Source organism: Scyliorhinus torazame, chromosome 14, assembly GCF_047496885.1.
Source record: "Scyliorhinus torazame isolate Kashiwa2021f chromosome 14, sScyTor2.1, whole genome shotgun sequence".
NCBI lineage: Eukaryota > Metazoa > Chordata > Chondrichthyes > Carcharhiniformes > Scyliorhinidae > Scyliorhinus > Scyliorhinus torazame.
This window is the reverse complement of record NC_092720.1, coordinates 156548617-156575211: the sequence shown is the minus strand read 5'-3', so window position 1 is coordinate 156575211 and position 26595 is coordinate 156548617. Positions and strand designations below refer to the sequence as shown.

Genomic DNA, 26595 nt, shown 5'->3' with positions numbered 1-26595 from the left:
GCACGTGCATGAACTCCTTTGGTTATTAAAGTCAATGTTACACCTACCGAAGCTGCCTTTGTGCTCTGTCCAAAGTGTGCGGGGGTGTCATGTACGTTGAGCGCAAGTGTGTGTGTGAGGGGTGGTCTTACCTCAGCCCCAGGTGAGTCTGCCCCCTTCCCCCTGGGCCGCCATCAACATCCCCCGGGCAGAGGACGGGACCGTGCGCTGCAGTGTCACAGCCGCATGCAGGGATGGTCCGGGTGGATGGTGGTACTGTGGCCATGGGTCAGACATAGTCCAACGATGTAGAGCCAGGAGCTCATCGGAGGCGGGTTGTCATCATTCTCCATGGCCTGCGATAGACACGCGTCCACCCGCAACTGGGTGAGCCCGGCCCGTTGTGCCGCCGGTGGATCGGCAATTGGGGGTGGGGGGGTGGTGTGCATGCGGGTGGGGTGTGTGGGGTTGGGGAGGGGGGTGAGGGTGCTGGGTGGGTGGATGGGTGGGGGGTGTGGGTGGTCGGCTGTTGTCATGGTGTGCGGTCTGTGGCCATACTACCCGATTCCCACGCCCATCTAGTCAGTGAAGCGGGCGTCTATCAGTCTGTCCCGTGCCCGCTGGGCCAGCCGGTAACGGTGGGCAGCCACCCGTCTGTGTCTACCCCGTCTGCCCTGACCATTGCCCCCATCCCCCTCATCTGGGGAGGACTGGGCCTCTTCCTGCTGCTCCTCCACTCCGCCCTCCTCTGCCTGCGGCACATCGCCCCTCTGCTGGGCTATGTTGTGCAGGACGCAGCACACCACAATGATGCGGCCGACCCTATCTGACCGATACTGGAGGGCGCCCCCAGAGAGGTCCAGGCACCTGAAACGCATCTTCAGCACGCCAAAGCACCTCTCGATCACTCCCCTTGTCGCTACATGGGCATCATTGTAGCGGTTCTCCGCCTCATTGCGTGGCCTCCGTATAGGCGTCATCAGCCACGATCGCAATGGATAGCCCCTGTCGCCCAGCAACCAGCCCCTCAGCCGGGGATGGCGTCCCTCGTACATGCCGGGGATGGATGACCGCGACAACACGAATGAGTCGTGTACACTGCCTGGGTGACGGGCGCAGACGTGCAGGATCATCATGCGGTGGTCGCAGACCACCTGTACGTTCATCGAATAGGTCCCCTTCCTATTAGTGAACACGGCCCTGTTATCTGCAGGTGGCCGCACGGCGACGTGCATCCCATCGATCGCGCCCTAGACCATGGGGAACCCGGCAATGGCAGAGAAGCCCACGGCCCGGGCATCTTGGCTGGCCCGGTCCACGGGGAAGCGGATGTAGCGGTGCGCCATGGCATAAAGGGCATCTGTCACTGCCCGGATGCACCGATGCACCGATGTCTGCGATATGCCGGACAGGTCCCCACTCGGTGCCTGGAATGACCCCGTTGCATAAAAGTTCAGGGCCACCGTAACCTTGACGGACACGGGGAGAGGGTGTCCCCCGCCAGTGCCACGCAGTGACAGGTGTGCCAGCAGGTGGCAGATGTGTGCCACGGTTTCCCGGCTCATCCGGAGTCTCCTCCTGCATTCCCGGTCCGTGAGGTCCTGGTCTGACTGCCGGGGCAAGTACACACGGGGCGCCCTCGGGTGCCTCCGTTGCCGTGGGGCCGCGACGTCCTCCTCCCCCTCCTCGTCCTGTCGGTCAGGTGTCCCTCCAGCCTGGGCGGCTGCCGCCTGCCCCTCTGCGGCAGCCTGCGCCGCCTCTCTGGCACGCTCCTCCTCCTCCTCCTCCTCCTCATCCAGGGCAACATAGACATGAGCGGCTGCCACCACGGCGGCCAACATCGCTGGATGGTCTGAAAACATGACGGCCTGGTGGGGGGGAGGGGAACGACGACATGTCATCATTGCCCATATCCCCTCCTCCCCCCAGCCAGGTGGCATGGACCGCATGGGTCCAACTGTTGGAGGCTGGCACCTGGCCAGGTGGACCAACTCATTTGCCCTCCCATCACCCACCCCGGCACGGACCCCCCCCCAACCTCCACCCCGGCACGGACCCCCCCCCCCAACCTCCACCCCGGCACGGACCCCCCCCCCAACCTCCACCCCGGCACGGACCCCCCCCCCCAACCTCCACCCCGGCACGGACCCCCTCCCCAACCTCCACCCCGGCACGGACCCCCCCCCCCCAACCTCCACCCCGGCACGGACCCCCTCCCCAACCCCCAACCTCCACCCCGGCACGGACCCCCTCCCCAACCTCCACCCCGGCACGGACCCCCTCCCCAACTTCCACCCCAGCACGGACCCCCCCCAACCCCCAACCTCCATCCCGGCACGGACCCCCCCCCCCCCAACCTCCACCCCGGCACGGACCCCCTCCCCAACCCCCAACCTCCACCCCGGCACGGACCCCCTCCCCAACCTCCACCCCGGCACGGACCCCCCCCAACCTCCACCCCGGCACGGACCCCCTCCCCAACCCCCAACCTCCACCCCGGCACGGACCCCCCCCCCCCACCTCCACCCCGGCACGGACCCCCTCCCCAACCCCCAACCTCCACCCCGGCACGGACCCCCCCCAACCTCCACCCCGGCACGGACCCCCTCCCGGCACTCCCCCGGAGCCCAACCTACTCTAACCACCCCACCCACCCCCCCGGCCGCACACACACACACACAAGCCGAGACACACCTCTCCTCATGCAATCAGTCTGCGGCCACGCCATTTCCTGCCCAGAGCCAACCCCCCAGGCCGTCACTCACCTCCTCGCTGGTCGGCGTGAGCCTGGAGCACCGGGTCACGCCGATGAAAAGGAGGTTTGATTCACATCGACGAGAACGGTCATCACGTCGACGGGACTTCGGCCCATCCGGAAGGGAGAATATCGGCAGGCCGAAAATCGGATGCCTTGCGCAGACCCGTGACATTCTCCGCGGCAGCGGCGACATTAACGCCCCGCCGACTTTTCTCCCTTCGGAGACTTCGGCGGGGGCGGGATTCACGGCGGCCAACGGCCATTCTCTGACCCGGCGGGGGGTCGGAGAATGACGCCCATATTCTTTATTATATACTTTCTCTCCGTCTTCATTCTACCAAAACGGACAACTGCATAGGTCTCTGCATTCATCTGCATCTGCTACGGATGGTGCCCATTCGTTTCAACAACATGTCTATTTCCTTTTGAATTTCTCCACATTCCTCACATTTTCAAAGATTTCAAATTTAGCGTCACCCAAAATGAATGAAAGTGCGCAGTTACCTTCGTGGGGAGAGCGCACCGGACCTGCGAGGCACAACTTGTACTGCACAGGATATTTAGACAGCCTAAGTCTCACGGTAGCAAGCTGAGAGAATTAAGGAGAACTGACTCGAAAAGCAGAAACACGAAATCAAAAGGAGCTAATTGTTTAGTGCAGTTGTAAATTCTGTAACAACAAGGAGCAGAGAAGAAGGAGTAACACCGAGAACAGCCAGGCGTTTCAAGGAACGAGAGAAGTTTTAAAGAGCAAGAGATAGAAGGATAAATATAAACGCCAGTTCAGAAAGTGGCGTGAGACCAACCAAAGCAGCTGATGAGGTGAGTACGTCCAGTGGAGTTTTGTTTTTCAATCTTTTAATCAAATTCATTGCACACTGGGCTAAATCGCTGGCTTTTAAAGCAGACCAAGGCAGGCCAGCAGCACGGTTGAATTCCCGTACCAGCCTCCCCGAACAGGCGCCGGAATGTGGCGACTAGGGGCTTTTCATAGTAACTTCATTGACGCCTACTTGTGACAATAAGCAATTTTCATTTTCATTTCAACTCCGTTGGGACTAGAAATAAATAAATAATTGGGAGTTTGGATTGGTATAAAATATATATGATCATCGAAGGGTTAAGACAGAAACAATGTTCCTAGCTAACGAACAGCAGGCCAGTAGCTAACGTATTTTTCTTTTCATGGAGTATCTAGCTTAATAAAGAAGTACATCATGGCACGGGACCTCACACCCATGATATGTTCCTCGTCCACAATGTGGGAAATGAGGGACACTTCCAGCGTCACTGGTGACGATGTCTGCTGGAACTGTGCCCAAATGCAGCTGCTAGCCAACCGCATTTTGGAGTTGGAGCTGAGGTGTGCTCACTGTGGAGCATCCGCGATGGTTTTTAAAAATTTACAGTGCCCAATTATGTTTTCTCCAATTAAGGGGCAATTTAGCATGGACAAGGCACCGAACATACACATTTTTGGGTTGTGGGAAGAATGTGCAAACTCGACACGGACAGTGACCCAGGGTGGGGATTCGAACCCGGATCCTCAGCGCCACAATCCCAGTCCTAATTACTGCGCCACATGCTGCCCCTCGCATCCGCGATGCTGAGGACTTTATGGATCGCATGTTTAGCGAGGTGGCCCCATTGCAGGTGATAATTACAGAGCCAGAAAGGGTGGCTGACCATCAGGGACAGTAAAACAAGCAGGAATTCACTGCAGGAGACACCTGTAGTCATCCCCTGTCAAACAGATATACAGCTCTGGATACCGTCGGGAGGGATGCACCCTCAGGGGAAAACAGCAGCAGCCATACCCGAAGCATCGTGGGTGGCTAAGCGGCTCAAATGAGTAGGAGAAAAAAAATGGCAGGGCTTTCGTGATAGGGGATTCAATAGTTAGGGGACCATACTTTGTGCTCGAATACGTGAATCAAGGATAGCATGTTTCCTCACTGGTGCCAAGATCCTGCATACGATGGAGCAGCTGCGGGTCATTGTGAGGAGGAACGGTTAACAGCGATTGGTCACAGTACACATTGGTACCAACGACATAAATAAACTGAAGGATGAGGACCTGCAAGCCGAGTACAGGAAGTTAGGAGATAAACTAAAATGCAGGATCCCAAATGCAGTAATCTCAGGATTACTTCCAGTTCCACGCTCTAAAGTGAACAGGAATAGGAAGATAGATGAGACGACTGTGTGGATGGACAGATGGTGTAATTGGGTGGGAGTCAGATTCTAGAGGCACTGGAACCGGTTCTAAGTCCGGGGGGCTGGTTTAGCACAGGGCTAAATAGCTGGCTTTTAACGCAGGCCGGAAGCGCGAGTTCAATTCCCAAAGCGACTAGGGGCTTTTCACAGTAACTTCATTTGAAGCCTACTTGTGACAAGAAGCAATTTTCAGTTTTTCATTTCAGGTGCAAGGAGTCTTACATACGACGTATACAAGTTAAGAGCACAGGTAGACACACAGAAGCACGATGCCATTGCTATAACGGTAAACTGGTTAAATAAGGGGTAAACTTGCCCCTCAATAGCCATGGGTACGAGTTTTGAGGCAGGACAGTGGGGAAATAAAAAAAAGGCTGGGGAGGAGCATGAATGGTAATGGAATATATTCCAGTTGTGAGAAGATATAATATACTAAACGGGTCAACATAGGAGGCTTTATGGGTTGAACTTAGAAATACAAAAGGAGAAGTCGCACTGCCGGGGGCAGTCACACACACTGTCGACCCACAAATTGTGAAAGGGAGATAGAAGAGAAAATATGAAGACAAATCACTTCCGTAAGAACAAGAGGACAATGATAGGAGGAGAGTTTAACTATCTCAATATCAACTGGGAATCAAACAATATTAAGGGAATGGAGGGAGAAAAATTCATGTATTGTGCCCAGGAATTGTTTTCCACCCAATTCATAACAAACCCAACCAGAGGTGATGCAATTCTGCATCTAGTCTTGGAGAACAAAGAAGGACAAGTGGGTAAAGTGACAGTCGGTTACCAGATCGGGGATAGTAATCAGAATTCAGTTATATTCAGTAGTGCCATGAAAATAGACAAAGATTGGGCAGCACGGTAGCACTGCAGTCTCACAGCGCCGAGGTCCCACGTTCGATTCCGGCTCTGGGTCACTGTCAGTGTGGAGTTTGCAAATTCTCCCCGTGTTTTGCGTGGGTTTCGCCCCCACAACCCGAAGATGTGCAAGATCAGTGGATTGGATATGCTAAATTGCCCCTTAATTGGAAAAAATGAATTGGGTACTCTAAATTTAAAAAAAAAAAGAAAAAGGACAGAGATAAAGCAGCCCTTAACATTTTGAATTGGGTGAAGACAATTTTTGCAGAAATGAGAAAGGACTCGACTGAGATGGACTGGCCAACAATGTTATAGGATGAATCTGTGGAAAACCAGTGAGAAGCTCTAAAATGTCAGATTTCAGTGGTGCAAAGCAGAAATGCCCCCTTCAAAAATTACGGTGGAACGGCCATATCTAGAACCCCTGGTTGTCTAGAGAAATACAGGGGAAGATCAAACAGAAAAAGAAAACGTACGACAGGCATAGAAAATGAAGCACTGACGATAGCCGAGGTAAGTATAGTAAGTGCAGGGAAGAAGTAAAAACGAAAATAATGAAATCAAAGAGAGGGCATGAAAAAAGATTACCAAGTAAAGTTAAAGAAAATCCAAAGATGTTTTACCAATATATTCATGGTAAGAGCTTAGTTAAGGAAAAATGGGGACCTGTGGTGATATGCCTGCAGGTATTTCATGTATTCAGCAGTGTAACCTACAACCAGCAGGTGGCGGTATAGATCTGCAATGCGGACTTGTGACGTCGGTCGTGTGACATCAGACTCTCATCAGAAGGTTGTAAGGTGTGCATGAGGACAGTCACACATACACAGAGTTCCAGGAGAGTCGAATGTAACTCTATGATAACTTTGTCTGATCCTGATCGTTACCTTACCAAGTGTATATTAAAAATCCTAATTCTGGCTCAATGACCAGCAGTTCTGTCAAATCATTGCAAGACAAGTTCACGGAACACAACGTGGTACCACAGTGCTGAGGATTTGAGGGTAACTTCCGAAAAGGTGAAGTTAAATCGGCTGAAGAACCGACCTGGTGTGAACAGCATGGTATCACAGTGGTTAGCACTATTGCTTCACAACGCTCGGGCCTATGTTCGATTCCCGGATTGGTCACTCTCTATGTGGAGTCTGCACGTTCTCCCTGTGCCTGCGCGTGTTTCTTATGGGTGTTCCGGTTTCCTCCCACAAGTCCCGAAAGACCTGCTGCTGTTAGGTAATTTGAACATTCTGAATTCACCCTTTGTATACCTAAAAGGGCGCCGGAATGTGGGCCTATTGGCTTTTCACAGTAACATAATTGCAGTGTTCCTGTAAGCCTCCTTGTGACAATAAAGATTATTATGTTTATTATAATTCTTAATACCTGCGAATATTGGCGACTTGCAATGGTCAGAGGGTTGGTTGTCTAACAGATAAAAGGAAATGGATCACTTTTGGGGATTTTCAACATGTAACCAGACAAGTTCCGTAGGGAGCAGTGCTTCTCCTTCAACGTTTTACAATCTTTATCAATAAAATTTTTGAAAAATTTGCTGACGCTACGAAAATGGGTAGAGAGGTAAATTGGGAAGAGGGCACAAAGAATTTTCAAATGCATCTCGATGAAATAGGTGAGGGAGTTAGATAAATGGAGTATAATATGGAATAATGTGAATTTTCCAACGTTGGCAGGAAAAATGAAAAGCAGCACATTCTTCAAATGGACTGAGCACTGCACATGAAATTTGGTATCCTGATACATAAGACCATAAGTCATAGCAGCAGGAGCCAGGCCATTCGGCCATCGAGTCAGTTTCGAAATTCAATGAGATAATTGCGGATTTGATAAGGAATCCTAAAGCACACTTTCCCACCTTCCCACCTCAACTCCTGATTTCCTTGCTGATTAAAAATGTGTCTGTCTTAGCTTTGAAAATTCGTAATGACCAAACCTCTACAGCCCTCTGCGACAAATAATTCCACAGACTCACTATCCCCAGAGAGAATACATTCCTCTTCATCTCTGTCTTAAACACCCTCTCAGCATTTATCCTGTTAACTCACCTGCGAATCCAATATCTCTCAATAAGGTCACCATTCATCCTTCTAAACTCCAAAGAGTACAGACCCAATCTACTCAAACAGTCGTCATAAGAAAGTCCCTCCATACTCGGGTCTATTTAATTTTCCCTGGACTAGATCCGGTATCAGTAGCTCTTTCATTAGGGAAGGGCCTAAAAATGCACATGTAATTCCAGATGTGATCCAAATAATGTTGTATTATACTTTTAGCAAGCCATTCCGATTTTTATATTCCACGTCCTTCAAGTAAAGGCTGGCACTCCATGTGTCATCCGTATAATTTGCTGAACTTTCACTCTCGCGTTTTGCGATTTATGCACGAGCACCATGAATCCCCCTGTGCTGCACTTTTCTGTAGTTCTTTCCATTTAAATAATATTTAGTTGCTGTACTCTTCCTACCAAATAGTTTAACTTTTTCTATCTTGTATTCCATATGCCACATTTTTACCACTCACTACATCCTGACTCTGTCCCTCTTACACACTTTGTGTAATCGTTAACATCCTTTCCATCTATTTTTGTCTGATTCGTAAACTTGGCAAAATTATGTGAATTCCACCCCCCCTCCGCCCCCCCCCCTATGATATTTAACGAGTTATGTGTTGCCATTTTCATAATGTCTCTCTTATCCTAATTCTATCCTCTATCAGTTAGCCTGTCCTCTATTCGTGCAAATACATTCCACCAAACAGAATGGGGGGTTATCGAATTAAGTAGACTGCTATGTACTACCCTATCTGACGTGTTTTATTTTGCAGGATGTTAATCACAAAACGTTATCATGCAAATGCAGGCAGTGATAAAGAAGGCAAGGGAAATGTTGTCGTTAATTTAATGAGTAATTGAATATAAGGGTGTAGATACTTAATGTAGTTGTAGAGGTTGTTGTTGAGACCACATCTCGAATATAGTGTACAGTGTCGAACTAATTATTTTAAAATAGGACGTCCTTACATCAAGACCAGTGCAGAGAAGGTTTATTCAACTAATCCCTGAGATAGAGCTGCTGTTTTCAAATGAACGTTTGGATAATCATTACGAGGCGATGTTACTGAAACATGTAAGACGTTCGAAGGATATTTCCCCTTGTGGAAATGACTAAAACAGGGGTTACTGTTTGGAAATACGATGAAGATGCTTTTACTCTCAGTGCTGTTCATTTGTAAACTTATCCTCCCTAGAGAGTGGCAGAGGGAAGACTGTATTGAATTAGATTGATTCTTGACTAACAAGGAAGTCAAAGATTACAGACAGTGTATGCAGAAAAGTGGAATCTTATGGTTTTATCAAATGGGAAAGCAGACTCGAAAGGCTGAATGGTCTACTATTGTTCACAATTCGCCTATCGAAATTTAGGCAGAACATTTATGGAGAGGCAAATTAGATTAAGTGGCACAACTCAAACGAGGATTTCCGGCAGTGAGGCCTAAACGGTAATGCACACGGATCTCTGAAAACAAGTCAACATTCCGGCTTTGCGATCAGCAAAGAAAATGAGTTCCTGCACTTCATTAGTCAAGATATTTATCAAGAAGGCAGAATTTACCTAGTTGCTTGGAGCACAATGTGCAGACAAACAGATGGGCGACCGCTAGAAAGGGCAGGCAGTCAGCGCAGGAATCCCCTGTGGTTGTCCCCCTCTCTAACAGGTATACCGTTTTGGATGCTGTTGGGGGGGATAGCCGATCAGGGGAAAACAACAGCAGCCAGAACAGTGGCACCGCAACTGGCTCTATTGCTCAGCAGGGGAGGGCAAAGTGCAAGAGAGTGATAGTTATAGGGGACTCTATAGTAAGGAGCACAGATAAGCGCTTCTGTGGACTGGAAAGAGACTCCAGGATGGTATGTTGCCTGTCTGGTGCCACGGTCAAGGATGTCTCTGAACGAACACAGGACATCTTGAACGGGGAGGGTAAACAGCCTGAGGTCGTAGTACACATAGGTACCAACGACTGAGGCAGGAAGAGTGATGAGGTCCTGCAGAAGGAGTTCAGGGAGTCAGGCAGTAAGCTAAAAAGCAGGACCTTTATGGTTGTAATCTCAGGATTACTCCATGTTGGACGTGCCAGAGAGGCTAGAAATAGGAGGATAATGCAGCTAAACACGTGGCTAAACTGGTGGTGTAGGAGGGAGGGTGTCAGATGTTTTGACCATTGGGATCTCTTCCGGGCCTGGTGGGACCTGTACAAGAAGGACGGGTTACATCTCAACTGGATGGTCACTGATATCCTGGCTGGGAAGTTTGCTAAACTCACTCGGGAGGACTAGTATGGTAGGGGGGTGGGAACCAGAATGTGAACCTAGCAGGTGTAATAACTGAAGGGGAAATAGAGAACCAAAATAAAAGAACAGTGTCACCCTCAGGAAGAGCGAAAACGGTGATAAGTGTGAAAAGGGAGGTGGTCAATGCAGAATTAAGGGTATTGTGCCGAAATGCACGCAGTATACGAAACAAGGTAAATGAGCTTATTGCACACATTGAAATTGGCCGGTACGATGTTGTGGACATCGCAGAAACGTGGCTACAAGGGAATCAGGGCTGGAATCTAAATATACAAGGATATCTGTCCTAGCGAAAGGATAGGCAGATGGCCAAAGAGGCTCGGTTGCATTGTTAGTAAGGAATGAAGTTAAATCGATAGCAAGGAGCGCTATAGTGTCACGTGAATCCACCTTTAAGAAATGGGTGTTCATGAAATAGCTGCAGTGATGTCAGTGTATGGGTGGAGCTGGGCTGTCTTTCTATCTTTCTCTTTCGTTTTGAGCTGTCAAGCTGCTTTGTGGATCTGTTTTTGGTTTCGTTTTCAGAGTTGGAGAGCTGAATTCAAAGCAAGCAGATGTGTAATGTCTCTCTCTGCTATCTAAATAATGTCTCCAGATCACTTGATGATTCCAAAGTAATACCTGTTTCTGTAGAGAACATAATCCTGCTGTCTTTGTTTGAAAAGGGTTTAACCTATGGATGTTACTAAGAAAGGTACTGAGGGTTACCTATAGAATATTGCATCTGTGGGGTTACGTGTGTTGGTAGTTGATGAGATGCTTACTGTGTGTTTATAACATTTTAACGGGTTCAGAGAATAAACATTGTTTTGTTTTAAAAATACTTATGGTCCCTGTTGCATAACATCTTGAGGGTGGACCCTTGTGCTCCCCATAACCAAAATCTATTAAAAGTTGTGAGTCATGATACACTCCATGACTCCATGATACACTTTGGAGTTTTCTAAACCCTGGCCCATAATAATAGGATCAGAAGGCATAGAAACTCTAAGGGTAGAGTTGAGGAATCGCAAACGTAAAAAGACCCTGATGTGAGCTATTACAGGCCCCGGAGCAGTAGTCAGGAGGTAGGGCAAAAAATCAATCAGGACATAGAAAAGGCATGTAAAAAAGGCAATATTACAATATCCAGGTGGATTGGGAAATTAGGTTGGTAGTGGATTCCAAGAAAAGGAATTTGTGGTATTTCTAAGAGGTGTTTTTTTGAAGCAACTTGTGACAGAGCCTACCAGGCATTTCTAGATTTAGTGATATGTAATGAGGCAGACTTGATTAAGGAACTGAAGGTGAAGGAACCCTTCGGGAGCAGTGACCACAATATGATAGAATTTACCCTGCAGTTTGAGGGAGAAGCTGCAATCAGATGTACCGGTATTATAATTAAATGTGGGTAACTACAAATATATGAGGGATGAGCTGGCTAGAGTTGATTGGAAAAGGAGCCTAGCAGGGAAGACAGTGGAACAGAAATGGCAGGTGTTTTGGGGGGTTATTCGGGAGGCACAACAGATATTCATCCCAAGAAGGAACAAGCATGCTAAGGGGAAGACAAGGCATGCATGGTTGACGAGGGGCGTCAAGGACAGCATAAAAGCTAAAGAAAAAGCATACAAAATGGCGAGGATTATTGGGAAGTCAGAGGATTGGGAAGCCTTTAAAAGCGAGCAGAGGACAACTAAAAAAGCAATAAGAGGGGAGAAGATGAAGTATGAGTGCAAGATAGCTCATGATATAATGGAAGATAGGAAGAATTGTTTTCAATATATAAAAGGTAAGAGAGAGGCAAAAATAGACATTGGACCACTGTATTTATAGAGTATGGAGTATATAATTCAAAGGCATTTGGAAAAAAACAGCGCTTGATTCGGAGTAATCATCAAGGCTTTTTTCTTTGGAGATCATAAATCTGCTATAGTTCGTTGATGAAGTGACCAGGACAGTTGTTGTGAGCAGGGCAGTAGAGGCAGTCCATATGGATGATGTTCCACATGGTATGCTAGATCACAGGGAGAGCTGGTAACTGGATGTACAATTGGCTTAATTGGTAGGAAGCATAGGGTAATGGTGGAAGGATGCTGGTCGAACTGGTGGCCTGTGACTAGTGGATTGCTTATGAGTCGGTGCTGTACCCATTGCTGCTTGTTTACTGTATCAACAATTTGGATGAGAATACAAAAGGCATGCTCAGTAAGTTTGGGGATGACACTGAAATATGGGAATCGCAGACAGTGAGGAAGGTTATCAAAAATTGCAGCAGGGCCTTGAGCAGCTGCAGAAGTGGGCACAGAAATGTAAGCAAGGGTGAGGTGTTCCATTTTGGAAAGTCAAATCAAGGTAGGACTTTCACATTGAACGGTATGACCTTAGAGCATATCGTGGAACAGAGCGAACTTGAACTTCATGTGCACCGTTCTCTAAAGGTGGAGTCACAGGAAATTAGCACTGAAGAAGGTATTTGGCATGCTGGCCTTCTTCAGTCAGGGCATTGAGTATAGAAGTTGGGAAGATATGTTGCAGTTGTGCAGGACGTTGGTGAGGCCACATCTGGAGAATTGCATTCACTTTTGGTCGGCTTGCGGTAGGAAATATGTCGTTAAAAAGGAGAGAGTTCAGAAGAGATTTACAAGAATATTGACAGGTCTCAACGGACGGGGTTAGAGGGAGAGATTTGAACAGTCTAGAAGATTTTTATTTGGGGCAAAGGAGATTGAAGGGTGATCTTATAATTATAATAATAATCTTTATTACTGTCACAAGTAGGCTTCCATTGACATTGCAATGAGGTTACGATGAAAATCACCTGGTCGCCACATTCGGCACCTGTTCGGGTACACTGAGGGAGGATTCAGAACGTACAATTCACCTAAAAAGCACGTCTTTCGGGACTTGTGCGAGCAAACCAGAGGAAACCCACGCAGACGCGGGGAGAACTTGCAGACACCAGACAGACAATCGCCCACGCTGGGAATCAAACCCGGGACACGGGCGCTGTGAAACAACAGACAAATAGTGCTAACCACTGTGACACCATGAGCGGCATAGATAGGGTGTTGCACTCAGCCGTTTACCGAGGATTGGGGAATCGAGAACTAGAGGGCCTTGGTTTAGGTTAAGAGCGGTAGCAATTAATGGGAAGCTGAGGAGCAACATTTTTATACAGAGGGTGGTACGGATGGTAAATGAGGTACTGGAAGAAGAGGCTCAGGCAGGGACATTGTCAACGTTTCTAAGGCATTTGGACTGATAGGTGGATAGGAAATGTTTAGAGCGATATCAGTCAAATGCAAACAAATTAGGTTAGGTTAGATGGGCTTTTTGGTTGACATGGAGCAGTTAGGGCCGGAGGGCCAGCCTCTGTGCCATGGATTCTATGGCTGTATAATTTTCTGATTCTATGATTCTGTGATTCTTTCTAGCATCCATCTTGGATTCACTACTGAACCTGAGGGAAGGAGAACTGACATCCGTACCAGATCTAACGTACACGTTACCTTAGACCCAAACATTCTGTCTGACTGTTAATTGAAAATACATAATCAGCTAATCAGCCACTGTCTTTCAGCTATATTGGGGATCTCGGACTTGCGGGAGCTACAGATGGGGCAAAGGTGAGTTGCCTTAGGCTCTCTAATAACCCGAAGACGAGGGCCGCTTCATCTTAGTTAGGCCCCATCTGGAGTGTGAGCACTGATAAACGATATAAAATATCTTGTCTCTGTCGTCAGGGGGGTTCTACTCGAGATGGCAGCATTTTGTTTCGTCTTTGAGGGAACTGGTAACCGTCAGATGTTAGGGGAGGGGTTCACAGGAGAGGCAAGGGACAGTGTTTGTATTGTTTTGGTTTTTGTCTCGGTTGTTTTTTTTTGTGGTGAGGTGTACCGGATGTGGTTGAGCCTGGAAAAGTATTTGTCGTGTAGTATGGTTTTACGGTGTTACATTGAAAGCAATTCTCAATTTAAAATAATTTTAAAATGGAACTGGAATTTAGACAGCGTCAAAATTAGCAAACCGTTACAGTAGGCAACATTCCTGGTGTGGCCTTCATTTGCCTCCAGCCGCATTGCAATATTGTTTACTTTAAATAGTCTTGTGAACTGTCCAAGCGAGCTCAAGGGAGAATTGTGAATGGAAAGATGTTGCTTGTCCAGCTAATGATGCCCACATCTCATGAAATAAACATTTTTTTTAAGCGCAGGCAACCCATCGCTCTCTCACACATGAAACAGAATATGTTGGACAATTTCAGCAGGTTTATTATACCTGTGGAGAGAGAATGGAACTGACGTTTCGTGTCTGTATGACTCTTCGACAAAGCTCTCTCTCTATATATATCTTTACTTTTAGCATATGTTGTTAATCTTTCACATTTTCCGTCCAGATAACCTTCCCTTTGTCTCCCATCTATATAGTTTATTTTCCGCAGTTTTAATCAGATGAACAAGCCAACTTCCTGCTATTTCGGCAACATAATGAACCTTTTATAATCCTTGGAACCAGGTGTAAGATTTAATCTGTTATCCATAGCAAATGCAAATATCAGTAAAACTAAGATGTAACAATAGATCCAGTATAGAAATGGTGAATCAGCTTGTACCGCACTATTTACACAGGAGGATGGACAAAAACTGTAACTTAGGAGGAAATAAGGCTAAAACCAGTTCAGAGAACTTTTCAAAGATTATTAACAGGAATGGGTGGGTTATTTTGTGAGTGAAAGGCTGGAGTATTTAACTTTCTATCGACCAGACTATTGAAGAGGAAGAAACGACCTGGCGAAAACATTAAGATCCTGAGGGGCTTTCACAATGTTTATGTTGAGGGGAACATGAGGTTCCTCCGGGTGCTCGGATTTCCACCCGAAGTCAAACATGTGCAGCTTAGTTGACCATGCTAAATTGCCCCTTAGTGTCCAAAAGCAACCCCACCCAACACTAAGGCCAATTTTGGACACTAAGGGCAACTTATCATGGCCAATCCACCGAACCTGCACATCTTTGGACTATGGGAGGAAACCAGAGCACCCGGAGGAAACCCACGCACACACGGGGAGGATGTGCAGACTCCGCACAGACAGTGACCCAAGCCGGAATCGAACCTGGGACAGGGATTGAAGAATTTTCATTGGGTGCGGCTGTTAGAATCTAAATCTACGTCGGCCATGTGGGAGTCTTTCAAGCGACAGTTGTTTAGGATTCAGGAAAGCCACATTCCTGAGAGAACAAAGGATACACGTGGGATGTTTAGGGATCCTTGGATAACGCAGGGTATTGCCAAACTCGTGAAATAGAAAAATGAGGCCTTTCTACGGTCTAAAAGGGTGGAGAGAGTCGAAAGCCTTGAGGAATATAAAGAAAATAGAAATATGCTGAAGCGGGGAATTCGGAGGGCTAGGAGGGTACACGAACAGTCCTTGGCAAGTCGGATTATGTGAATACCAAAGCTTTTTATTCATATGTAAAAAGCAAGAAGGTGACTGGGAAAGAATTGGACCACTTAAGGAGCGTGGGGGGAATCTATGTGTGCAGCCAGAGGAAATGGGCGAGGAACTTAATGAGTCCTTTGCATCAGTGTTCACAAAAGAAAATGACTTTGTGGAAGATGATTCTTGGGTATATTGTTGGATGTCTCTCCAATGTTGAAGGAGGCATTGGGTATTTTAAAATATATTAAGGTAGATTAGTCTCATGGGCCGGATGGGATTTACCCCAGCATACTGAGAGAGAAAATTGCTGGGGCATTGACTGATATCTTTGTATCCTAATTAGCTACAGTTGAGATCCCAGAGGACTGGAGAATTGCTTATGCGGTACTGCTGTTTAAAAAAGGCAGCAGGCTGCTGTTTAAAAAAGGCAGCAGGGATAACACAAAAAACTATGGATTGGTGGGTCTAACGTCGGGAGTAGGTAAATTATTGGAGATAATTCTCAGGGACAGGATTCATACTCAATTGGAATCAAATGGATTAATCAGCATAGGGACATGATTTTGTTGAGGGGAGGACGTGCCTCACAAACTCGATCGGGTTTTTGAGGAGGTAACAAAGATAATTCATGAGGGGAGGGCGGTGCATGTTGTTTACATGGACTTCATGACAGACTGGTACACAACATGAAGGCACACGGGATGAGAGGTGAGGTGTCAAGATGGATACAATACTGGCTCGGTCACAGAAGATCGAGGGTAGAGAATATGAGTGCTTTGCTGAATGGAAGGTTGTGACAGGGATCGGCGCTGGGGCCTCTGTTGTTTGTAGTATGCACAAACAATTGAGAGGAATATGTAGCTGGTCTGGTTAGTAAGTGTACATTTGACACTAAGGTTAGTGGAGTTGCAGGTAGTGTTGAGGATTGTCATCGGATACAGCAGGTCATAGATAGTTTGGATACTTTTACAGAGAAATGGCAATGTAGCTTAATCCGGACAAATATGAGGGAATGCATTTTGGTGGGTATGACATAGAGGAGACATATACAGTAAATGGCAAAACTCTTAAGAATATAGGAAGTCAGAAAGATCAGGGCGTAAAGGTCCACAGATCTTTGAAAGTGGCAACGCAAGTGGACAAGTTAGTCACGAAGGCATATGGAATGCTTGCCTTCATTAGACGGTGCATCGAGTCTCAAAACAAGCAAGCCATGCTGCAGTTGTATAGAACGTTGGAAAGGCCACACTTGGAATACTGTGCACAATTCTGGTCGCCACACCACCGCTGAATGTGGAGGCTTTGGAGAGGGTGCAGAGGAGGTTTATCAGTATTCTGTCTGGTCTGGCGGGTGTTATCTACGCGGAGAGGCTTAATATATTGTATTCATTAGAACGACAGAGGTTCAGGGGCGACCTGATAGAGGTCTACAAGATTACGAAGAGCATGGATAGTTTGGATGGGTAGGCACTCTTTACCAGGTTGGAGGGGTCATTAAATAGGGGCACGTAGATTCAAGGTACGTGCGGCAAAGATTGGAGGAGATGTGTGTTTTGGACAAGGGTGGTATCATGACCGGAAGAGATTTGAAGGACCGAAGTACTTCCTGTGCTATAGTGTACTTTGTTCTTTGATTCATCAGGTTTTCTCAGAGGGTCGTCTTCCTTTGCAAATCTCTCCTTCATATGGCAGTGGAAACAAACGTTTTCAATAATTTTAAGGCATTGGTCATCATATTCCTGATTACAAAGGGATTGATCATATCATACCTACAGTGCAGAAGCAGGACCATCGTCCCATTTAGTCTGAGTCTATTCTCTGAAAGGCACCCTTCCCAAACCCACTCACTCGCCCTACCCCCATAACCCAGCCTGATTTTTGGCACTAATTGGCAATTCACCATGGGCAATCTGCATTTTTTGGATTGTACGAGGAAATTCGATCACCCGGAAGAATCCTACGAAAATCGGGCAGAATGTGCCTATGTATTGAGGTGTATAGAAAACTGGTTGGCAGAGAGGAAACAAAGAATAGGAACTAATGGTTCCTTTTCAAATTGACTGGCAGTAAATAGTGGGGTGCCACAGGAATCGTTGCTGGGAACCAACTATTCGTATTAATGTTTTGCATGAGGGAGCTAAACGTAACATCTCAAAGTTTGCACATGATACTAAATTGGGCGGGAGGGTGACCTGTAACGAGGTTGCATAAATCCTACAGCATGATCTGGTAAGGTTGGGCGAGTGGGAAAATCAATGGCAAATGCAGTATAATTTGGATAAGTATGAGGTTATTCACTTTGGAAGCAAAAATAGGAAGGCAGATTACTACCTGAAAGGTTGTAAATTGGGACAGGGGAGTGTGCAGCGGGAACTGGGTGTCCTTCTGCACCAGTCGCTGTAGGTAAGCATGCACGTGCAGCAGGCGGTAAAGAAGGCTAATGATTTGTTGGCCTTCATTCCGAGAGGATTCGATTACAGCAGCAGGGATGGGTTGTTGCAATTATCCAGAGCCTCGGTGAGGCCATACCTAAAATAGTGTGTGCAGTTTTGCTCTCTGTTTCTGAGGAAGGATGTTCTTGCTCTCGAGGGAGTGCAGCAAAGGTTTTAGAGACTTATTCCTGGGATGGCGGGACTGTCATATGAGGAGAGATTGACTAGGTTAGGATTGTTGTCCCTGGAATTTAGACGAATGACTGGGGGTTTCATAGAGACTTATGAAGTTCTAACAGGAGTAGACAGGGTAGATACAGGGAAGATGTTCCAAATGGTGGGTGTGTCCAGCACCAGGTGTCACGGTCTGAGGATTCATGGTAACCCATTCCGGACAGAGATGAAGAGACATTTCTTACCTTAAAGAGTGGTGCGCCTGTTGAATTCATTACCACAGGAATTAGTTGATGCTAAAACACTGAATGTATTTAAGAGGTGGCTAGGTATAGCACTTTGGGCGAATGGGATCAAATGTTATGGGGAGAAAGCAGTATTAGGCTATTGAGTTGGATGATTAGCCATGATCGTGATAAATGGCAGAGCAGGCTCGAAGGTCCAAATGACCTCCTCCTTCTATCTTCTATGTAAACGTTCTCGTATTCTCACTCAATCCATGTCTCTCTACCTTGCTTCATTTCTTCAAGCCGTTCAAGGCAATATTATCGATCAAGGTGAATATTACCGCCTCCTCTCTCTAATTCTCCCTATCTTCCTGCCACACAATGCATTAGTATGCGTAGAGGTGAATGTTGCCTGTCTCATGGGCTCTCTCTGTACTCTCGTCTACTAGCCACTGAATGGAACATTGTAGATAAACTCTCTGCATCTCTGTATCTGTCTCTGACTTTCTCCCTGTCTACATGCTGTTTGTAAAGTGAGGTGAACATTGCTTCTTTCTTTCTCAGTTCATCCCCCACTCTTATAGAATTTCTACAGTGCAGAAAGAATCCATTCAGCCCATCGGGTCTGTACCAATGCTCTGAAAGAATACCCTACATCGGCAGTCGTTCACGCCTCACCCTGTGCCCGTAACCCAGTAACCCCACACAACGTTTTGGACAAGGTCAATTTAGCATGGCAATCCATCTGACCTGCAAATCTCTGGACTGTGGAATGAAACCAGACTCCCGGAGGAAACCAACGCAGACATGGCGAGAATGAACAAACTCCGCAGAGTCAGTCATCCAAGGTTGGAGTTCAACTTGGGTTCCTGGCGCTGTTTTTCAGCAATTCTAGCTGCAATGTCACTGTGCCACTCTTGCCTCTCCTTGTCTCCCAGCAGCTCAATGGAATTTTATGAATCGATGTGAAGATTATCTCTGTATCGCAATCTCCCTTTTTAAGGGGCAGGGTTTTGAATACTCCAAAATATGTTATGGAGTTCAACTGACCTATAACTTTTGTTTTATTTTGGCTATGATGAGCACAAGAGCCTGCCATAAGGCCATAAGACCATAAGACATAGGAGCAGAACAAGGCCACTCGGCCAATCGAGTCTGCTCCGCCATTCAATCATGGCTGATATTTTTCTCATCCACATTGTCCTGCCTCCTCCCCTTAACCACGGATCCCATTATTAATCAAGAACCAATTTATCTGTGTCTTAAAGACACTCAGTGATTTGGCCTCCACAGCCTTCTGCGGCAAAGTGTTCCATGGATTCACCACCCTCTGCTAAAGAAACCGCTCCTTATCTCTGTTTTAAAGGACCGTCCCTTTAGTCTGACATTATGTCCTCCGCTTCTAACCTTTTAAGTGTTATTCAACAGATTTCTCAGGCGCTTATAATCAAAATAACATCGTTTATTCGAAGAACATGGTTAACATTTGTATAAACACACACAGCAAGATTGTTTAACAACTACTAACATAAGGACCCCCACAACTACAGTAATCTACGTATAACCCTTAATGAATTCCCCCTTAACTGCTCCAATTCAATAACAAATTCCAAGTAAATTCAGAAACCCTTTTTCAAAGGTGTGGCCCAGAATACGGCATTCTTACTGGTATATGACATGTTAGTGATACTTTGATGAGGACTGTCAGAGGATACAGCAGGAGTTAGATTGTTTGGAGACTTGGGTGGAGAGATGGCAGATGGAGTTTAATCCGGACAAATGTGAGGTAATGCATTTTGGAAGGTCTAATGCAGGTAGGGAATATACAGTGAATGGTAGAATGGTAGAACCCTCAAGAATATTGAAAGTCAAAGAGATCTAGGAGTACAGGTCACAGGTCACTGAAAGGGGCACCACGGGTGGAGAAGGTAGTCAAGAAGGCATACGGCATGCTTGCCTTCATTGGCCGGGGCATTGAGTATCAGAATTGGCAAGTCATGTTGCAGCTGTATAGAACCTTAGTTAGGCCACACTTGGAGTATAGTATTCAATTCTGGTCGTCACACTACCAGAAGGATGTGGAGGCAGAAGAGATTTACCAGGATGTTGCCTGGTATGGAGGGCATTAGCTATGAAGAGAGGTTGAATAAACTTGGTTTGTTCTCACTGGAACGAAGGAGGTTGAGGGGCAACCTAATAGTGGTCTACAAAATTATGATGGGCATAGACAGAGTGGATAGTCAGAGACTTTTTCCCAGGGTAGCGGGTTCAATTACTAGGGGGCATAGGTTTAAGGTGCGAGGGGCAAGGTTAAGAGGGGCAAATACGAGGCATTCTTTTTACACGGAGGGTAGTGGGTGCCTGGAACCCGCTGCCGGAGGAGGTGGTGGAAGTAGGGACGATAGTGACATTTAAGGGGCATCTTGACGAATACATGAATTGGATGGGAATGGAGGGATACGGACCCAGGAAGTGTAGAAGATTTTAGTTTAGACGGGCAGCATGGTCGGCGAAGGCTTGGAGGGCTGAAGGGCCTGTTCCTGTGCTGTACTTTTCTTTGTTCTTTGTTTGTCTCCTCTCTTTCTATTGAAGCATAGAATCTTAGAATTCTAGAGCAGAAAGAGGCCATTAAGCTCATCGAGTCTCTACCAGCTATCATGTCCACACCTCCACCCTTTCCCAAAACCCAGTAACCCCACCTAAACTAAGAGCATTTAAGCATGTCATATCCACCTAACCTGCACATCTTTGGTCTGTGGGAGGAAACCGGAGCACCTGGAGGAAGCCCACGCAGTCACGGGAAGAATGTGCAGACTCCGCACAGACCCCAATGGAAATAGCCCCAATCTGCTTAATCTTTCCTTTTGAAATAAGCAAGTCCAGCTGGTCGCTAAGGGGAGAGCAGCACTGCTTCTGGGTTCGAAACCACGCTCAGGAATCACTGTAATTCTTTAATTGACATTGTTTAAGCAATATAATGAAATGTGTGTCCTTCAGCCAACCAGCACTTCCATCAGCCACACGGGATATGGAACTGATGGAGGATTTTCTGTGATTAGGAGTGGCACCGCTAAGAGTTGACTCAGCCTGAGAAAGGGGCGAACCAGTAAAGCTGAAAGCAGAGATTCTCACACGGTGGCATCTTCTTTGGGGGCTTGAGTGAGCCGTCGGGCATCAATAACTTTGTTATCACAAGCTCCGATGCTTTGTCACTTCTTTTAACTTTGTCAGGGAGAAACATTATCCTATGCAGAGAGAGGGCTCAGTAAAAGTAGATTATTAGGACATTAGAATGGTGTCTCCAGCAGACACTGACGACAGCATTAGGACACTTGCGGTTAACTAACGCCTGATTCGCCGTTGGAATAGATTATCGTTCAGATTCAGGACTCCTTTCAAGGGCAGCATGTCGGTAAGGGCGAGATATTAGGGGTCACCTCTCTCCTGATAGTTCAGTGAGAAGGGCGGACTGATTTCAACTGTGGATACATGTTTCAGAGGGAGGAGAAGCAGAGCCAAACTCAGATTATAGCGTATAGATGAGGGAGGGGTATAAAGCTCACCTTCATTGGACGCGGCATCGAGTACAAAAATTGGTAGGTCATGCTACACTTGTGCAGACTCATGGAAAGGCCACACTTGGAATATTACGCACAATTCTGGTTGCCGCACTATCAGAAGGATGTAGCGGTTTTGGACAGGGTGCAGGGAAGGTTTGGCAGGGTGTTTGCTGGCCTCGGCGGTGTTAGCTGTGCGGAAAGGCTGAATAGACTCGGACTGTTTTCATTAGAACAACGGAGGTCGGGGTGGGGGGGGGGTTACCTGATCGAGGTCTACAAGTTTCTGAGCACCATTGATAGAGTGGATGGGCAGACAACTTTCCCAGGGTGGAGGGTGCAGCCATATGTTTAGGTTCCATGGGAAAATGTTTGGAAGAGATGTGCAAGGCAGGTTATTTTACACAGAGGGTGGTGACTGTCTCGAACGCGTTGCCAGGGGAGGTTGTGGAAGCAGATACATCAACGACGTTCAAAAGGCATCTTGAAAAATAGGATGGGAAGGATATAGAGGCATTCGGTACAATGAAGGGTTGAAGCAAAGGTTGGTATCATGACCGGTGCAGGCTTGGAGGGACTAAGATCCTGTTTCTGTGCTGCATTGTTCTTTGTTATCTGACTCTCCGGTGTCAATGACGTACACCAATAATGCCGTAGGCGTCATGGTGAAGGAAGTGTATGGAGTTCCGTATTACAAATATATATTCTCAGTAATGCATTGTCTAGTTCCTTTATACACATCGCCCCGATCCTATCCCCTTTAGTCACTGTGATAATAATTCTGTACTTTCCTCTCAAGAATAGCGCCAATGAGATGAGATCGCTGATACTGCTGCTGGGTTGCCTGGGTAAGTACATTGCTTTTTGGATACAATTATCCCCTTTGTAAATTTAGATCGCATTCTAGTTCTTTGAAGATTCCAATTTGAAAAATGCTGCCAAGCATCTCAAAGTAGTCTACTCTGAGGAGCGCGAAGATAATTAGAATGTGGGTCTTAACAAATTGACAGAATGTAGGAACGTGAAGTGGTGAAAGAGGTGCTGAGATTGACCACGACGGCAATCATTTGAAATGAAGAATGAAAAATGTATATCTGAGACGCCGATTGTACAGTGAGCAATGTACGCGAGCCAGGACAATGTTAGTGCCTGAACGACAATTAGTTACAGGTAGCAGGATGCTGAATGTGCTTCGCTTTCTGTAAGCTGGCAGTTGGGATACCGAACACATACGTGTTGGATCAGCTGGGATTGGAAGATGAGGAGAGTTTCGGCGAGGCAGGCCATGAGATGAAAAGGTGCATTGGGAAACTGAAATTATTAAACTGGAATTATTCTTACTGCAATGAATTCTGTGGTTCGCAATCAGCTCGTCTGCAGCTCCTTGATCGAACAATTTGTGGTATTTGGGAAAAAGGATAGTTCATGGGCGTGAGAGAGGAGCAAACAATGTGAGAGCAGCACAGAAGGCATTCCCGACACTCTAATTTACAAACTTTACATAAATATGTAAACATGTTCCCTTCCCATCTGATGCAGGAAAGTGTTCCCAATATTTCCCTGGGAAAATGGATGCCGAGTTCGAGACTGAGAGTGAGGCTATTGATGCTTGACAAGGTACAAGCCTCTTTGCAGGTACAATTGTCCGTTACACTAATACTAACATTAAACGTTGTCTGTTCCTCAGTCACGGAGTCCACACTCACTGACCCCTGTGGAAATTACACGGTGCTGGAGCAGCCATGGAGGAGCACGGATTGCAAAGATACAGATTGTTCGGGCCAGTGGATGTGCGACACTCGACTTGGCAAAGCATGGTACAGACTGAAAAGGTAATGGAAAGGAGAAATGTCATGTAAATTGGTGGATGAGGGACGAGCGTTTGTACAGTGTACAGCTGAGCACAAAAACAAGGATCAGGATAGGCCATTTGGCGCCATTGAGGCTGAAACCCCGTTTAGTAATAACACGGCTGAACGTATGGTAACATTAAATCTGCGTACCTTTCACTCCCAAATGTCAAAATGATTTCGGATGATGTTCACAATTATTCGAAACATAGATCCGATAGAGAGCAAGGCATATATCCCCTTAATAGAGGGGGAAATAAGACCCAAGCACAGGAACACGCCCTGCGGCGCTCCAAGCCTGCTCCGACCATGGTACCTGCCTAAACTAAAACTGTGAGCACTTACGGTGTCCGTATCCTTCCAGTCCCACCCTATTCGTATATTTGTCTAGATGCTCCTTAAATGCCGCTGTCGTACCTGCTCCCACCACCTGCCCAGGCAGCGTGCTCCATATACTTACCACCCTCGGTTTAAACAACTTGCCTCGCTCATTTAGAACCCTCTGTTCTAAACTTTTCCCCATGCACTTTAAACCTATGTCCCTTAGTGCTTGACTCTCCTACCCGAGGAAAGAGCATCTTTATACCCACTCTGTTCATGCCACTCATAATCTTGTAGACCGCTATCAGGACGCCTCTCAACCTGCACCATTCAAGTGAGAACAGACCAAGCTTATCGAACGTCTCCTCATAGCCAATGCCCGCCATACCAGACATCATCTTCGTAAACCGCTTCTGTACCCTCACCAAAGCATCCACGTCCTTCTGGCAGTGTGGTGACCAGAATTGTACACAATAACATAACCATATACACATAACCATAGAGTCATCGAGTAATAGATCATACAACACAGAAAGGTTCCTTCGGCTCACTTCATCTGCGCTGGTGAAAAACAAACACTAAACCATTCTAATCACATTTTCCAGCACTTGGTACATATCCGTGTACGCCCTTGGATCGCAATCAAACATCTAAATACTTCTTAAATGTTATGAGGGTCTCCCCCTTCACACCCTCCCAGGCAGCGGAATCCAAACTCGCCCCACTACCCTCTGCCCCTTACCTTGAATCTATTACCTCTGGTCATTGACACCTCCACCAACGGGAAAAGTTTGTATCTGTCTACTCTATCTATGCTTCTCGTAATTGTATACATCTCAGTTCTGTCCCGCTCTGCCTTCCTTGCTACAAGGAAAATAATTCAAGCTCATCCAATCTCTCCCCATTATTTTGCCTGGCAGTGTCCTTCCATGTCCTTCCATGTTTTGGTCTCCTAATTTCCCTTTTAAGTTCCTTCTCGCAGATTGTATATATCTCTCAGGTATCTGCTGTTGTGAGCCCTAGATATCTGACACAAGCCTTCCTTTTTCTCCATCTCCAATGCTATATTTACCGAGATATTCAGGGGTCACTGAATTTGTTGGTCGGACCCTTTTTTTTTATTTGGACATATTAGCTCTGCGCTCTCCCTATTTCCTTCTTACTGCTCTGTCACAGATATACCTGTAAGTACCAGCTCCCAGTCCACTCTGGTCAAATCATACATAATCAAATTGAAATCAGACTTGCCCAGATAAGAACTTTGATCGCCGACGCATCATTATCCTGTTCCATAGTAATCCTGTATCTAGCAGAGTTAGTATTTACTGTCTGTAAAATGTTTCCCGACTGATGTTTCAACCACCTGCCCAGCTCCCAGCTCCGTTACCGAAAATTAAGTCCAGGACTGCCCTCTCTTGTAGGTCCTGGATTTAAACATTTCTCGTCCCTGCATTGTAAAATTTTGTTCCCTCTAAACTTTCGCACTTTGGCTTCCTCAGTTACTACTGGAGAAGTTGAAATCCCGCACTATCACTATCCAATTGCCATTACACGTCTTGATAATTTGACTAGATATCTGCTCTTCTATTCCTCTCTGACTGTTTAGGGGTTGATAGAACACGCCCACCAATGTGATTGTTTCTTTCTGTTTTTAAACTTGGGCTCCTATGGCCTCTGTTCAAGAGCCTTCAGATATTTCATCCCAGTTTACCGCTTTAACTGATTCCATGATCAAAATTGCGACACTCCCTTCTGTTCTACGTCCTTCCTTATCTCGCCTGAAGATTCTGTATCCTGGAATATTGAGCTGCCATTCCTGCCTCTTTCTCAATCATGTCACAATGACAACAAAGGCGTCATTCATCGATGTTTTAATTTCTGCCATCAATTAATCTGTCTTGTTCATCATACTCCTCGCATTAAAATAAGTATAATCCAAACTTGCCAAACTCCCTCGTGACTTAACTGGTCTGGATATTCTATACATTCCTGACCCACTTGGTGTCTTATCCAATTTTGGCAGTGCATCTATCTCTGCTAAACCTTCTCTCATGATCCCAGGCCCTGGACATAGATAGGTTGGAGACTTTGGCAGAGAAATGGCAAGTGGAGTTTAATCCGGAAAAATGTGAGGTAATGCATTTTGGTAGGTCTAACATAGAGGGGATATATACCGTAAATGGCAACACTCTTAGGAATATAGAACGCAGAGAGATCTGGGCGTGCAGGTCCAGAGATCTTTGAAGGTGGCAACGCAAGTGGGCAAGGTAGTCAAGAATGAATACGGAATGTTTGCCTTCATTGGACGGGGCGTCGAGTATGAAAACTGTTACACAGAACATTTGTAAGGCCGCACTTGGAATATTGCACACAATTCGGGTCGCCACACTACCAGAAGGATGTGGAGGCTTCGCAGAGGGTGCAG

General features: G+C 46.6%; 1 protein-coding gene across 2 annotated transcripts in view; it reads left to right on the top strand.

The window, feature by feature from the left end:
• Positions 1-26595, top strand: part of LOC140389361 (pancreatic secretory granule membrane major glycoprotein GP2-like) — a 108661-nt gene that overhangs the window by 12455 nt on the left and 69611 nt on the right. Inside the window, exons 2-4 of one of the 2 annotated variants that reach the window (XM_072473528.1) lie at positions 13604-13795; positions 22799-22847; positions 23687-23831. In XM_072473528.1, coding sequence (XP_072329629.1) covers positions 22814-22847; positions 23687-23831 — 179 coding nt within the window. In that variant the 5' untranslated portion in view covers positions 13604-13795; positions 22799-22813. The remainder of the gene's footprint in view (positions 1-13603; positions 13796-22798; positions 22848-23686; positions 23832-26595) is intronic. The other variant, XM_072473527.1, reaches the window with a different exon arrangement.